We start from the raw sequence: 16,523 nt of genomic DNA, 5'->3' as shown, positions 1-16,523 counted from the left end.
TTCCCACCAATGTAATTGAGCATTGCGTGGCACATCCGACATACTGTTTTACTTTTGTCCATGACGCGCTTACCATCAGGGTCATACTTCACATGAAAACCAAACTAGTTCCAAACGCCAGATCTGAATGAGGGTGGGGGAGGTTAAAATTCGGCTAGCGTTGAGGCAGTTGCCATGTTGCAACGAGCTTAGCTGTCTTGCTAGCTTGCGCTGTGCTCAGCGGATCTGCGCTCGACAGTGCAGCCTAGGAGGAGTAGTCGAACGCAGATTCACTGAGTTCTCAACACAGACAGCATCGTCAGAAGAAAAGTTGATAAAATAAAGAAAAAATTTTGTATTGTTCGATACATATGCGTACTGAACCGAAAGCACTGTATCGAACGGTTCAATACCGATACGAGTATTGTTGCACCCCTAGTATTTATATACAAAAAAATAAAATAAAAAGCATGTTTTAAGACACATTTAAACTGTATTGTCAAAAATTCATTTAAGACCACATAAAACAGAGTCCATGCCTCACCTTGCTATCTAGTCTGCTGATATCATCTTCAGACACCTCAGGAGACAGAACGCAGTAGAACTTGGGCTGGACATTGGAATCTAAAACAGTTGCATTTAATCAAAGATAAAATTCAATTTTCATATACTACAAACAGATTAAACTGAAATTTAGTTAAAAAAAATATTTGGGTTTACCTGTCGAACAGTGTTTAGCCCAGTTCTCCTCCACCTCTTTGAATCCATAGTAAAGTGGGATGTTGCTGCGTTTTCCACCTTCCTGAACAGAACTTGCCCCAGTAGATGGTGGGGTAAGAAGGTTGTACTGCACCTATTTATAGCACACAGAGTAAACACTGTTATTGAGTCCCAAACACAATACTGTGTTATTAGAATGTTTAGCAAAAATTTACTAGGTATAGGACTTGGTATGTTTTATACTAAACTAGCCTTATATTACAATCATAATGACATCTTTATGTTACTCTGAACCCAGATTAATGCACTTGCAGGACGATATTTTACCTAATGAATGGAAATCAAATAACAAAGAAAAGAAAAAAGAAAAAGCTTTATTGTTCAATTTACCATATAAATAACAATTTGAAAGAAAGCATTAACCTGTTCAAAAAGATATAAAGGAGCCTTGGAGTAGTGGCGCAGCAGGTAGTCAAAAACCAGCAACAGGCGGGCCAAATTGAGGGGCACAGCTTTCAGCTGGGAGTCTCTGCTCTGTGCCACCTCTGTAATAGCCTGTGTGACTAAGGTGAGGACTGATCGACGACCACGCTCTGACAGATTGTGGAAAAGGAGCAGCAGCAGCTGGAGGTGTTCCACATTAAGGTCATCTTCGCCATGAATAGAACCCTGGATGGCGTGTTGCTTTAAGGTTCCCAAAAATCTGAGAAAGTACAGGCAGCAAAAGGGAAAAAAAATCCAGATTAAAGAGAAATGTATGGAAGACTAAGCTAGACTACAACTGTGATGTTTTTGCAAACAATAATTCCATTGTTATTGACTACAATATTGGATATTTATACAAGTCGCCCCCATCAAGCCACCACCATTTTTTTTCATAAATGCCAACAACCATACTATCTAAGTTCGATTGCAGCGTCAAGGCATTTAAACAATTTGATCATAATAATAAATATTCAGATAAGAAAAACAGAATTTTTCTACCTTTCCCAAACTTTCATACACTCAGGAACATCCGGTTCTCCCTGCAGAGTAGCTTTGTGCTGCCATATGAGGAGAAGTCTGGAGAGCACTGATAATGATTGAGGGTGAATGTACAGAGGCCATGGACCCTCCGAAAAGGGTGCAACACCTAATTGCTGTAAAAGGGTGCTCTGCAAATAGTTAAGAGAAACAATATGAGAATTGAGATAATAAAAAAAAAAATCAATTTTAAGTTTGTTGTAGAAAGTAGTTGTTAAAAGATTTTTTCATATAGTGGCAAAGAAACGAAAGCAAAGCAAAACCTCTTACCTGCAATGCTGGGGAGGGAAGATCTGAGGTCACTAGGGTGTGGTTGAAGTGATACAGTGCTAAAGAAAAGACTTCATCTGAAGACCCTGTGGGGTAAAAGAAACAACAACGCATAACTATAGATGTTCACTGTTGTCAAAATACTCAAGTCTGCAGGGCTGCAAAGCAAATTATTATGAATTTAGGTAAATATTCTTATATTTGAATAACTGCAATTTTTTTTGTTTGTTTTGGGGGTTTTTTGTTAAGCATACCTTTGATATCCTTGTCCACATCTTTGATGATACTGGCAAGCGTAGCCATGTGTTGTTCTGTGAGAGACACACTCAGGTAGTTACGGATAAAGTTGTTTCTGGATTTTAGCATCGATGTGGTGATGAAATTCAGAATACTGGATGCTAAGCTGAGGAACTGCAGAAACAAAGATTTGAGATGATACAATGTCATAAGCCCTATTAAAAAAGAAAAAAAAGAAGAAGTATTGTATGCATTGTAACAGCAACAATCTATATGTTGTCTTCACCAGTTCGGGATCTTTACGGCCAGCTAAAATGTTGCCGTTCTCGCTTGGATTTTGCTTGCTGGGGCTCTTCAGTCTGGGAGAAGTCTCCAAAGGTGGTGGAGGGGGAGGGGGTGGAGGAGCCACTTTGTCCTTGCTTGGTGAAATTGTCTCTTCAAACCAAAGCCCCAGGATAGGTTCACTGTCATCATCTGTAAAGAATAGTTAATTATTTACATAAACACCTTGAGGTAAAATGCTCACACATTCATGAAAGTATTTGTGATGTAGCAGTGGTGTCACCAATAAAAGGAAAACAAAGCTTCACAATAGTTCATGGCAACTACACTCACTGGACACTGGCCATCAGTTACCATTTGTTTAAACAAACTTCAACCGCTCACACGGTAGAACTTAAAACGCATTTCAGTATTACCCCGAGGTTGACTGCTTTAGGTTAACTTGAGTAACACCATCCTCTCCCCATGGCCAATTTGCTAGTGTGCTCGCAGTGTATTTATTGACCATTTGGTCCTTTTGTGGTGGTATAATGGCCTTCTTTTAACCACACTATGAGCCCCTGTGTACTTGGAATTGTCATGATCTTAAAAATATGCTGCCTGACAACAATGTCATGTTGTTTGCCAGTTGCTTTAAAACAAACAAACAAAACATTACTACCCTGCAAAGAAGCAGTAAAACGTGTAGCCAGGCATGAAAAAGTTATGTGGAATTATATGATGCCATGTCAATATGGACTAAAATTTTTAGCAAGTTGCTGTTTCCATGTCACAAACAATGAGGAAATTTTCAACTTATTACTAGCAAGACGTAACTAATAAAGTGGCCAGTGAGTGTACAACACAGTGAAGGTGGTGAACAAGATCCAAAGACTGCAGTAAGAAGCAAACAATAACCAGTTCCCTCTTGATGAATATCTACATAAGGATGTTACACAATTTATCTTCAAAGACATGCACTTTTCATTGCTGTCACTGAGAATACATGAACATATTAATTTGTATTGATTTATATTTTTATCTTTGTATAAGACAAGTGCAATCCAAAGTGGAAGTAAATCTGCTAGTAACAAAAGACATGCTGCAGTTTGTCAGCTACCATAGATGGTGGAGAGGAAAGCCACAATCATTCCTTTAAATTAATTTATATTATTATGAGCTCCAAGTTGTGCTGCATTAGAATTTTTACACATTTTATACATTCTTGTGTGTTTCTAGCAAAAATAAGAAACAATGCTAGAATTAGCTGAACATAAAGCACACGTTATTCTCAGATTGCTTAGAATCTGAATGTGCTGAACAGAGCGTGAGGATGCATTATTACACCTTCTGCAGAAAACACTGCTACAATCAACATGTCAGTCGGTCAAAAATATGATAAAATATAAAATGTGCACACTTCTCTTTAAATGTTTTGGTGCAAAAATATAAGACTGACTGTCACACAGCCTAGAACTACATAATACTGTACATTAATTTACAGTGATAGCTTGAAAAATTCATATTCTACCAAATAAAAATTCACAGTAAGAATTTAGAAAAAAAAAGCACCTATATAACAAACATTGAATTTAAATATGAGGGGGAAAAACTCATTTAAATCTTGTGTTTCTAATAGGTCGCCAACTCAAGCTCAACTGCTTCCCTCACCTGCTGAGCCATGACATTTTCTACACTGAAAAATTGTTTCACAGGCATTTTGATTCTGTGTGCTCAGCCTGCAGTACGATACAGGAGTAATTTCTTTGAAAGCAGGTTTTTAAGACCTATTGATAATAGTTTCAGTCCAACGCTTTCAGCTTAACCACAAAGAAAGTTAGAGTCTCTATGGCTTCCTTACTCGCCATCTGATTTAACTCAGGTGACAGCTATGTTATTCCTTGTAGGATATGTAAACAGATGTGATCTGTTGATGACAAATGCAATCAATCTTCTTTTTTTAAGTGCACTGCTGTCAAGTTCGTGGCTCTTATTTATTGATACAGCATGCTTGTCAAGGACAAACCACAACTAACAGATGTCACAAGGTTCCACTAAGGTTCAGAATAGGCACGGCATTGCTCATAATAGTCCCCACTGGGTTTTCATTCCACTTTGTCAATGTGCGTTTAACGTCTTGATGCATTCTCAATCATCCAGGGAAGTAAATCTCCAAAAAGTTGATTCTGTTCATCTGGACGTAGCGTTTTGTGGGAGAAACGTTTCGTCACTCATCCAAGTGACTTCTTCAGAATAAATAAACAGGGTGCACCTTTAAGACCGATTGTCTGCATGATCAACTCGGTCACCTATAACATCTCCAAGTTTCTGGCTTCGATCCTCAACCCGCTGGTGGGCAGTTCTGAACACCACATCCAGAACACCCTGGATTTTGTTGAGAAGGTGAGAGATGTCATTATGGAGGCAGATGAAACCATGGTAAATGGCCTGTATTTGTATAGCGCTTTACTAGTCCCTAAGGACCCCAAAGCGCTTTACACATCCAGTCATCCACCCATTCACACACTGGTGATGGTAAGCTACACTGTAGCCACAGCCACAGCCACCCTCGCCTCAGCCACCCTCGCCTCAGCCACCCTCGCCTCAGCCACCCTCGCCTCAGCCACCCTCGCCTCAGCCACCCTCGCCTCAGCCACCCTCGCCTCAGCCACCCTCGCCTCTGTCAGTGCGCCCGGCGAGGCTGCCGGACACTGGCGCCACCGGGCCCTCTGACCACCACCAGTAGGCAGGGTGGAGTGTCTTGCCCAAGGACACAACGGCCGAGACTGTCCAAGCCGGGGCTCAAACCGGCAACCTTCCGATTACAAGGCGAACTCCCAACTCTTGAGCCACGCCCTGCGACGTTACATCTCTCTTCACTTGCATCCCAGTCACGGAAGCATTGGAGGTAGTCCGTAAGAGATTACTGGATGACTCCAACCTCAGGGCCAGGATCTCAGCATCGACCAAGTGTGTTTGCTTTTGGAACTGTGTCTTCATTCCACCTACTTAACATACAAGGGTCAATTCTACAGGCAGAAACATGGGAGTGCCATGGGCTCCCCAGTTTCACCCATCGTGGCCAATTTGTACATGGAAGAAGTGGAAAAGAGGGCTTTGCTATCCTACCCTGGAACATCACCAAGCCATTGGTTCAGATATGTGGATGACAACTGGGTGAAAATCAAATCTCAGGACGTACCACATTTCACGGATCACATTAACTCAGTGGACCGACACATCAAATTCACCAGGGAGGATATGAAGAGTGGCAGGTTAGCCTTCATAGACTGTGAGATTTCCATCAGGAATGGGGGACATCTAAAAGCTGACGTTTATCGTAAACCTACACATACGGATCAGTATTTAAGGTTTGACTCTCATCATCCGCTGGAGCACAAACTGGGTGTCATTAGGACGCTACAACACAGAGCGAACACCATCCCCACAGACACAGCGGCCAGGGAGGCAGAAGAACATCACATCAAAAAGGCCCTGAGTAAATGTGGTTATCCCAGCTGGACGTCAAAGCTGGAAAGGCACCTAAAGAAAGCGCCAGTCGATCCAGGAGAGAAGGACAACCGCTGCCCAAGGGAAAACCTGTAGTGATCTCATATGTGTCAGCAGTATCGGAGCAGTTGAGACGCATTTTTTCTAAACACCGGGTCTCTGTGGCTTTCAAACCCCAAAACACGCTGCGCCAAAAACTGGTCCAGCCCAAGGATCGGGTCCCCCAACACAAACAGAGTAACATAGTGTACGCTGTTAAGTGCCAGGAGGATTGCCAGGATTTATACATCGGGGAAACCAAACAACCTCTGGCGAAGCGGATGGCACAACACAGAAGAGCTACCTCGTCAGGCCAGGACTCTGCAGTCTATTTACACCTATAGGCCAGTGGACACTCTTTCAATGATGAGGATGTACACATCCTGGACAGGGAGGAACGCTGGTTTGAGAGTGGAGTCAAGGAGGCCATTTACGTGAAAAGGGAAAGACCATCTCTGAATCGAGGAGGGGGCCTAAGGGTATATCTTACAATGCTGTGATTGCAGCCATTCCCCAACTGTCTGTGAATGGTACTCATGGCCATTAATCAGTGGTCTTTGATCAGTGGGTTTTGGTCAGTGGTTGTTGATCAATGGTTATGAGAATTTGCATAATTAAGATTAAGGAACTGACCTCCCAGCCCATTGTTCCTTCAGTGGGCTGGTTTCAGTCATTATGCAAATGCACTGTTTATAAGATTGGGGAAACCTGCAGTCAGCTGAGACTGAAGAAGTCACTTGGATGAGTGACGAAACGTTTCTCCCACAAAACGCTACGTCCAGATGAACAGAATCAACTTTTTGGAGAATGTGCGTTTAAGTTAACAAAACAAATTACAAATTTGACCAGTCTCTCCTAGACCCTGCCTTGGAGGAAAAAATTAGTTCATGAATAGAATAAGACGCATTCATCTTTGTAAAACTCTTCTGCTTAGCTATGGAGGAAAAAAAAAAAAAAAAAAATTCCTAACAGAGCAGCATTGACCTGGCTGGTTTCAGTGAACACTAATAGGTGTCTGACACCAACCAGCTCTAGCTAGGAGACAAATTAATAGCACCAATCTAGAGAGATGGTACTGCCTGGTTTAGTTTACATGGGTGTACCATCTATATTAGCTCTGGATCCTTCCCCATAATGTTTTTAAATTTATAGCCACAAATTTCATTGATTCATTGTGCTCTGTGCACTTACCATGCACAAAACATTCATATTCTTTAAAAAGGTGATATCACTCAACTACACTGAAAGTTTTCAAATACAAAAACAAGACAACTTTAGTGTTTCAAAAGAATATCACAATAATTTGATATTCACATCTGCATGCAACATACAAAAATGAACTTTTCAGGTGACAGCAAGATGTAGCATTGCGTGTTTAAGCTCATTAAGCACAACTTGAATTTATTGTATTTAAGAATGATACCACTGCTTTGATGTGGGTCTTGATTATTTTTGCATCAAGAGTTTTTCACTTTTTTTTTTTTTTTAAATAAGTTTTCTAACAATTTTATCCTCATTTGTGTTAAAATAGATTCAAGAGTCGGGGGTAAAATGGATTTTATCATTTTGTAGTATCACAGCCAATTTCAAAAATAATTTTCTACCATACTGAAAATTGTTTAATTTTAATTTCAACCACGACCTGAAAAGTCATTAGGCCAGCAATAAATGTTATACTTTTAAAGCATTACTATTAGCAGCTATCTTATAACAAACTTCTTTCTTTGGAGTCGCTGTTGAAAAAGGAAAGAGGCAGAAACTGGAAGACAAAAGGATGATAAAGTAATAGAGGTAAAGCTCTTAAAATAAATCACTGAGAAATGTTTTATGACTTCTGTCAGTAACTGTTAGTGTAATTATTCAGATAATTAACTAGTTTTAATGAAAGCTTCAGTAGTTAATAGTTTAAATAATATCCCACATATCAACACCACTGGTATTATTCTTTAAAACAACAAGCCACAGATGAACCTCTTTGATAAAACAAGTTTAATTTAGTTCATATGAATTATAAGGCAGAGCAACTCTGATAACAGGGAGTATTTTGTCAAAGACTTCATCTGTGGCTTTATCATTTTCTAGGCCGTTAGGATCAAGGCTCAGAGTCTAAATTGTGAGACATACAATAACAAAAATGAATTTAGGACAGCGGACACCAAGTCTTTGACCTGAGGACAGAAAACTGCTAACCTGAGACACAAGCTGCACTTGTCTTCTCCTGTCTTCTCTCTGCTGAAATAGTAGACACTGTCAACTACACTGGTATTATTGTGATGGACAAAATTTTTTTAAATCACATCACTGTGAGCGTATGTATGAGTTTACCCTTCGCACTGCTGTCATTACCTCACTGACTTAACCACTGACAGCACACTTGTTTCACTCCTTCAATTAAACCAATTTAAAAATGTTCCCAAATACTGAAAATACTGCATTTGTTATCTTATCCAGCTCAGCACTGACAGAAACTCAGATCAAATGGAAATGTGTAAAAATATATGTGACTTTACTTTCACCAATTGAATCCCCACTGTGATGCAGAGAAACCTGAAGCATACCTTGTAGGAATGAAACAACACTTCTTGGTCACTATGTTAAAACAGAATTGAGTCCTTAAATGGTGAGTTCATGTGTCTCCCCTTTACCTTTAAAGCTAGATGACAACATCTTTGTTTTTAATTGTCCATAAATGCAAGAAAGTTTGACCCTAAATTATCAATATATTTTAATAAATTGCATTTTTGTATATATTAATTGCAAAAGTAGAGTGCTTCATAATTACAATATAGATACATATGGTCATGCTAATGTAATCCCCTGTTTTTCAGTGGATTGTCTGTATTTTTTAAGTTGTTGCTTTTTTATTAATCAATCCAGGAGTAGCATAACAATGTCTGAATTGTTGAGAGTATCATCTGCATTCCTAAACCCAGGATTTAAGAAAAAAACTGTCTGCAGCACACAGGGAGCAGTATGTCTCTTTATTTGCATAACTGAGCTGCTATGTAAATGCATACTTTATGTAACAAACAATTGTTTGAATCCAAAGAAAATAAATACCCTGGCTGCTGTCCTCCTCTGTACTGCTGAAATCATCCTCATAGTAGGTGTTTGAATCTGTAGAAGCACTGGCATCACTGCTGACTGAGCCCTTTCTCTGACGCTGGAGAACACAAGCCTAACAGCAGATAAATGAAATAAAAGTCAACGTTTAAAAGTTTGGTTGGGACACAGAAAGTTTCCAGGATTCACCCGAGAAGTCAGCTGCAGTATACCTACATTTGAAAATGGCTGGTTTCAATAAATAATCATCTAGACATCCACTAATTTTGTAAGGGATAAAAAAGGATAAACTACAAAGATAAAAATGAACCAGACAAAATCTGTTGCTTGTTTCTTTTGTATCACAATATCACAATTAATGTTCAAATCAATAAAACAGCATAACTGCAAATGCAAATTACAAATACAACTGACAGCACCTTTTTGTAGGAGGTGGAGAGAAGTGTGAAGAGCAGATTTGTCAAGGGAACAGAGTCAATGAGTCTTTGAACCCTCTGGCTGGAAGTGCTCTGTGCCATGATGTTGAGCTCAGCCGGTGGTCCATCACTTGCCCAACCCTTTAGATTTGGCAGAAGGGGGGAAACGGCTTTTAAGGAACACAAAATACTTTCAGTAATTACTGAAGCATACTTGGATGCTTTTGAATTTTTTATTAATTGAATTCATTTCCTACCCTGAAAGGGTAACAAAGAATGAAAATGCTAAAAAAAACAAAAAAAACAAAAAAAACCCCAAAACAAACCCAAACAAACAAACAAAAAATACAACAACTTTCAAATCTGTGCGTCTAATTTTAAATAAACATGCAATCTTGTAAAACAACAAGGAACTTATACTAAATATGAAGCCATGAAGATTTAACTGAGGTACAGTAATTTAAAAAAAAATTCTTTTGGTTCCTCAAACAAGAGATGAAGGCTTGAATGTAACTAGCTACATTAGTATTTAATTCAATTTTACAGTAGAGGGTTTAAACCTACAAACGATTGTGACATCTGAAACCAGCGATAGCGGTGGCAAGTACAGTATGGCTACAATGGCAGTTTTGTTTTAATGCAGCCACGTTTTTTTGTTGCTTCACTTACTCTGTGCAGAGCTTCAACCTGCAGATCCTGGAAAAGTGAAGTCAAAAGTTTGATTGCATGGTTGGCCAGGATAACAGACAAAACCCCAAAGCCTTGGTGTCTTGAGAGGGAAAACAAAAAAGATCAAAACAGAAAAAGGCAAAACATTAATGCACACAAATGACCTTTTATGCATAAGCATACCTACTGAACTAAAATTGTCTTTATTAAGATTTAAAAATACCCTTTGCCAGGACCAAGTTTAGGTGACCCTGCGCCATCCTTGGTGCGACTTGCAATATCACGGACACGCAAAGCAGCCAGGGGATCCTTCTCTTTTCCTTTATCTGCCAACGCTGTCGGGCTCAGGTTAAGAATCAGATACAGGCTGTTTAAGAGGCACCAGGCTCCAAGCAGTTGGAAGTTCTGATAATGCTGCAGAACAGAGAAGAGAGAATTTTAAAAATATCAGTCATAATACTTAACTTATAACTGACAGTCTAGGACTGTCAATTATAAATATATATTTATTCTTCTATTTGCGCAATATATCAATCAAAATTGGTACTCACCTCTCCTCCAGCTCTGCGAGAGTTGCTGATGGCTTGTCCGATCATTTCATAAATCTCCAGCTGTTGTGAAGACAAATATATGTCATCTTTTTAAATCTTGTTAAAATATACATGTTAGTAAGACAGTAATTAAAGACTTTTTAAAAGTGATTAGTTATAATACTTACACATTTCTGGACAATTGTGGCTGCATCATTTTCATAGTCCTCTTCTTTGGTACCAGTGGAGGCAGAGCGAAGTTGCAAGCCACTACCCACCTGTAGAATGGCCATGCAAGTGGCCACACTTACACCTAAACAAGTAAAAACGCATTGTAGATGTTTTGTTTTTTTCCTTAGTTTGGTTTTTGAATGTTATAGCAGCCTGAATCACATGGTATGTTTTATTTTAACCAAAAATGTAACCACCTACCAGCATAGAGACAGCTTAGAGCCAGCACAGTCATATCCAGTAGTCGTCCTGGTGTCAAGGGCTCCAGTACAGGCAAGGAAAGTGTGTCCAAAGCCATGGTCACATCTATCACCAGTGAGTGAAATCTATGTATTTTAAGTACAGGATAACAACTTAATGTTGGGGCCAGTGGTGAAATGGCCAGATGCCAAAATTAAACACAATTTCTTATTAGCCCAGTAGATTTAAAGAAGAAAAAAAAAAAGAATACCCGTTGCGAACAGCAGTGGCATCAGCCACTGTGGCTGGCATGATAAAGAATGAGTTGGCTGATACAGCATCCTGGAAGCGGTTGATGTAGCGTAGAAAGTAGGGCAGGTTGAGGCACACTCGTAACAACTTCTCAGACCCACCTGGAAAAATTACATTAAATCAAAAATTTAATCAAATAATAACTCATTAAGTTTCATTTTAAATTAATTAATGGCAGGATTACTAAAGAAACTAAATTTTCATTGCAATTTGTAAAGGAAAAAGTGCTTTTACAAGGTTACGTATAATTTAGAGCTCAAGCGTGCTTTCAAGAGTGAAAAGTAAACAAGGGACCATCTGACATTTTGAATCAATAGGGGGGAAAAAATGTACATTTTCCACATGGATGTGTGGGGGAAAAAACAAACTCAATTCTGGATTACAGCCACTCACAGTGTATATATACACTCCTGTATGGAAAATCAATTATTGAAGTATATTCATCATAGTGTGACTTAATGGTGACATTTACTAAACAGATATTTTTCAAAAAAAAAAAAAAAAAAAACAACCCAAGATTTCTAGTCTCCCATCTTTCAACAGCTGCGATAAAACTTTTAAACCCTGACCTGTATATAGTAGTGTCAAAGGTCCAGTCTCTTGGAACAACTACTTACCTAGTTCCTGTAAGCTTGACACATTCTGGGACACAAAGGCATTTTTCATTTTGGTCTGAACAGCTTGATCTGTATTTTGTTCATCGCAATCACTTTCAGCCTGTAATTAACAAGAGATGCAATGATTACAAAAGATAATTTTCAACAATACAGTGACAGAATATTATTTTAAATGCAGCTAACAAAATTAATTTAAAAGGAAAGGGGAACAAAAGCAGAAGCTGCGTAACTTCTGCTAATAGCAATCGAGAGTAGCTGGGTCATTAATACTTGCCTGCATGTGTGCTGCTGATGGAGAGGCCAAGATGGTGGTAAGGTCAGGGTTAAAAACTGATGTCAGCTGATTAAAGAAGTTCATTTGTACTTCTTTTTGTCGAAGCTCTGGGTTCACAGCACTGGGTAACTCCTTCTGATCTTCCACTATTAAATGAAAAAAAAAATGGCACAAGAGTTTCACCACATGTCAAGGCTGTTAATCAAAAGGGCCTCTGTGACAGCCCAGGCAGATAAATACTCACAGCTTCATTGAATAATTATAGTATATAGAAAACTAATAGACCAAAAATGTCCAAATCCTTCCAGTGAATTTCCAGTTTTGGCCATATAACTTATTCATGTTGTCTACCAGGACAGTGAAGCATTTTTCAGTTTTGTCCTTTATGGAGTCTTACCATCTGAAAGTGTCTTGACGGTTTGAGGCAACTTGGCAGATTTCATCATAGCAGTGAAAGTAATGATTTCTGTGCGATCTAGTCTGCTGCAGCCAGTGCACAGTCCCTTTATTAAAAGGATCAGGTGTTTCTAAAGAAAAACAATTTTTTTTTATTTCAATACATAATTCCATACAAATAGAAAGCAGAAAACCACCAGAAAATGCAAATCAGTGATAACTAGAAATGACTACACTAATGTATTACAATTGACTACACCCACCCTGCTGACTGTCTCACTTACCTGTGAAACTGCACATGCCTCATCAGGGTTCTCCAAGCGCAGCAATGAGAATTCGATCAATACTTTGCACGCTGCAGCAACTGACAGCAATTGATTTCTTGGTACTGGGGAAACAAAGAAAAGAACAAAAATAACATCTAGCAACAAAACAGTTTTCACTGAAAGATTCTGGCTCATTGTCAGTGAGTGGCAGTAATTTGTCTATTACTCTTAGGAGAAAATGAAATACACATACTTTGTCCACATACTGTGGTGATGTAATGTGCTGAGAGTGCCACGAATGATGAGTAGAAAGGTTCATACTGCTTGTCGTGGTGAAGAATGTCTGATTCACTGCAAACAAAGGAAATATGACTTTTTACACAACATTTATAGTGGGTTGTTTTAGTTTGTTTGGGGGGAGGGGGTAGAGAATACAGATAGGACAGTGACACAGAGTGGATTTGATCTAACTCCTCCTCCTTTCCTCAACTAGTGTCTTAATTCTTCCACGCAAATAAGAGTAAGAGGTGCAAAGATGGGAGTTAAAGTGTTCACGGGACAATCTCATGTTCTGCTGTGTCACATTAAACAGATGGCAACCTCTCATGATGTACATCAAATCAACTGCCATACTAAATGTCCAAGTAACAATAAAGAAAACAGCTGCTGACTGCAGCCTTACTTTTAAAATATAGACAGAATCAGCTCCATCTGTTGCTATGGTGACATTACATTGTGAATTGTGAAATTGATTCCTCTGAGGCACTGCAATTATGTAAACTTTGCTTACCTACAGTTTGTCCAATGTGTTTGTGCAAGAATTCAGTCTTAAAAATTAATTCAACTTTTTAAAACAGACTTCTTATAATTATAATTTATTATCATCCATCCATTAACATTTCTTACACATTTTGTCAACACAACCCTTTAATAAAATAAAAGAATAAAATGGTTTAATGGTTATTAAATGGTTTATAATCTGGTTAAAAGTTAGCATCAAAATAATTACTGTTCTTCAGTATACACCACCTCAGTGACTTAACTAATTAACATTTCTGATACATCTCCCAGGAGCATTAGTTTGTCTCAGTTAAAAAAAAAAAAAAAAAAAAAAAAGAAGATAAATTTCATATATCAAACCACAATCAATTGCAATATATATGCAACAAATAGTCAATATTATCAATAATTAATTGAACCTTCACAAAAAACAATCATGACCTTCACAAAAAAGCATTAAAATAGTAAAATGAATGCTATTGCTAACATGCTATTGACAAGTTGCAATAGCATGGCCATTCTGGTATCTGTGCTAGAGTGTGCTACAGTGAGAACACAAAATTTATAAACCTATCACCCAGCTTTACCAAACTCAGTGTGGTCAAACTCGTGGTATGCCATTTAAGCTTTAGCAATTCAAGCCTACTTCTTCAATGTTGTCTTCACAGAATGAAATAGTTCTTTAGGACTTGAGATGTAAGGAAACAAGGTGTGTTTATGCTGTTGGTATTGGAACTGGCTTTTGGTGTGGTTGGAATTTTTTAAGTACTTTTACATAAGCACCTGGGGCCTCTAATAAGCAGGCTTGTTACAATTACATAACTGAAAGAAAGAAACATTTTATCCAATACTTACATAGATAATGGAGTCTTATTTTATTTTAATTTTTTTTATTATAGTAAACTGCACAATAGGATAATTCAACTACACAACACTACTTTCAATCCTCGTAATAGTTATGTTTGCATACAGCCTGTTGCACTGGAAAACGAAACCAACAGACATACTAGGAAGCTTTTTATTTCAGTGTACTAGCTTATGTTACGCCACAAACAGAGAATCAAGGGAAAACTACGGAATCAAATAAATCATTCAACAATACTTGCAAAGCACTAATATCACATATTCCTACTTTTATGAGAACATAAATAGGTGGGAATGTTGTAACGAGATAACAAGTTCATTCTGCACCAGCATCTTTGTGGTTAAGCAGAACCATTCAGCATTACCTAAAGTACAAGTCTTAGAAGCAATAACCCTAAATAACAATTTTACTAACAACAAGTTGACGGTAACCCACCATCACCTGATCAAAAATGAGTGGAGAGATAAGGTCCCCCGCCTACTTCCAGCCTAACCACAAGCAGATGACGTTAGGCAGACTGGCTATTTTTGCCACCCATATAATGCGTGATTTGGCTAATGACATGCCCAGATTACGCCTCATAATGCAAGTGTTGCTGAATTTAGCCCAATTAAGTCAGCTGACGTAGTCAAATATTACTCTGGCTGGGGCGTTTGAGGGTTAGCCAGTCCAGTTGGAAGGCCCCCCGAGTTAGCCTGTCGGCTAATGTTTGTGTTAGCTAGCTAATGATGAAGCAATTTTGTTAAAGCTTACACTGCGACACCGTTTAACGTTTGCACAGCGCTGACATTACGTTAAAGATAAATGTCCATCAGTCATAAGACGTGCGTTGTTTCAAACTCTGTAGTCAGCAGAAAGAAAACGCTAAATAGCATTTTGAGTAAGTTAGCTGTCATTAGCATATCAGCTAACGTCTGGAGCTGACTCCATGCCAGTGCAAGTTAAGCTTAAATAGCTTGCTAGCCGCTAACGTTAGCAAAATGGGTATCGTTTCCCATCCAACTATACTAACCAAGCTAGGGTTAGCAATTTAGCTAGCTAGCCTACGCCTAGGTGGACACAGGCAGTATTCAAGCAAATATGAACCTGCAATTTATTGACAATTAACCGGTTACCTGTTGATTATAGACCCAATAAGCTGAGGTAGCTCCTTCGTCTCAAAAGCAGTGTACGAAGCTGATAAAAGCGGCCGAACTGCCGCTGTCCATTCGTGTTCCCCATCTCCTCCGCTCGACGCCATCTTGAAATCCTAACAGAAAAAACTAGTTACTGGAAGAAGAAACTGGTGTAAGTAAATCTTGGGGGCGCTCTCACTCTGATACCAGCCCTGCCAACATTTCACTCGAAATGTTTACTGGTTTACTGTTTCTAAACCCATTTTAAATTATGTATAATAATATAGTTCCCATTTTACAGGAACGAATAAAGCGATGTTTTCCCCTTCATTCATTTGTGATATAATTACATATACAAGTAGTAAAACTTACATATTGGTTGTTTTGTTTTGTTTTGTTTTACCGCGTTTAACTTATCTTTTTATTGTTTTAATATTAACTTCATCAACAAACCAATAATCAAGTTTTTGACTTTATGTGACTTTCATCCACATATGTTAATATTCTTGTATAACGATAGATGGATATAGTAATACGACACCTTTTGATTCCAAAAAAGCCAACAGGACTTTATCCAAGATCATCAAGTAAGTAAAAAAAAAAAAGAGTAAATATTAATTCATATAATAAATAAAATAAAATAAATATTTTATTGTCTAATTTCTCACTGCACCACACAAGGCCTAGAATGCACTGCTAAATAGATAAAATATATTAAATACACAAATCTTCTTCGTTTTTCTTTATTTAATTGGTTTTTATTTTTCGCT

At 38.3% G+C, this 16,523-nt stretch overlaps 1 protein-coding gene across 8 annotated transcripts in view; it reads right to left on the bottom strand.

The window, feature by feature from the left end:
* Positions 1–15,895, bottom strand: part of ubr4 (ubiquitin protein ligase E3 component n-recognin 4) — a 58,886-nt gene extending 42,991 nt beyond the window's left edge. For 5 of the 8 annotated variants that reach the window (XM_085394662.1, XM_085394669.1, XM_085394663.1 and 2 more), the window contains exons 1-22: positions 15,754–15,895; positions 13,247–13,344; positions 13,012–13,115; positions 12,729–12,858; positions 12,332–12,477; positions 12,058–12,157; positions 11,400–11,541; positions 11,150–11,274; positions 10,906–11,030; positions 10,739–10,798; positions 10,411–10,601; positions 10,188–10,287; positions 9,522–9,659; positions 9,100–9,217; positions 8,230–8,271; positions 2,516–2,703; positions 2,247–2,403; positions 1,993–2,078; positions 1,684–1,853; positions 1,123–1,402; positions 700–832; positions 524–603 (exon numbers count right to left, since the gene is read on the bottom strand). In XM_085394662.1, the coding sequence (XP_085250788.1) occupies positions 524–603; positions 700–832; positions 1,123–1,402; positions 1,684–1,853; positions 1,993–2,078; positions 2,247–2,403; positions 2,516–2,703; positions 8,230–8,271; positions 9,100–9,217; positions 9,522–9,659; positions 10,188–10,287; positions 10,411–10,601; positions 10,739–10,798; positions 10,906–11,030; positions 11,150–11,274; positions 11,400–11,541; positions 12,058–12,157; positions 12,332–12,477; positions 12,729–12,858; positions 13,012–13,115; positions 13,247–13,344; positions 15,754–15,878 (2,838 nt within the window). In that variant the 5' untranslated portion in view covers positions 15,879–15,895. The remainder of the gene's footprint in view (positions 1–523; positions 604–699; positions 833–1,122; positions 1,403–1,683; positions 1,854–1,992; positions 2,079–2,246; positions 2,404–2,515; positions 2,704–8,229; positions 8,272–9,099; positions 9,218–9,521; positions 9,660–10,187; positions 10,288–10,410; positions 10,602–10,738; positions 10,799–10,905; positions 11,031–11,149; positions 11,275–11,399; positions 11,542–12,057; positions 12,158–12,331; positions 12,478–12,728; positions 12,859–13,011; positions 13,116–13,246; positions 13,345–15,753) is intronic. The other 3 variants (XM_085394666.1, XM_085394668.1, XM_085394670.1) reach the window with 1 other exon arrangement.
* Between the last annotated feature and the right edge of the window lie 628 nt (positions 15,896–16,523).

This window comes from Rhamphochromis longiceps, linkage group LG20 (assembly GCF_057381845.1).
Source record: "Rhamphochromis longiceps isolate RC_006_pf linkage group LG20, R_longiceps_female_GT1.1, whole genome shotgun sequence".
Taxonomy (NCBI): domain Eukaryota; kingdom Metazoa; phylum Chordata; class Actinopteri; order Cichliformes; family Cichlidae; genus Rhamphochromis; species Rhamphochromis longiceps.
The sequence above is the reverse complement of the archived record's forward strand: the minus strand, read 5'-3'. Positions and strand labels throughout refer to the sequence as shown.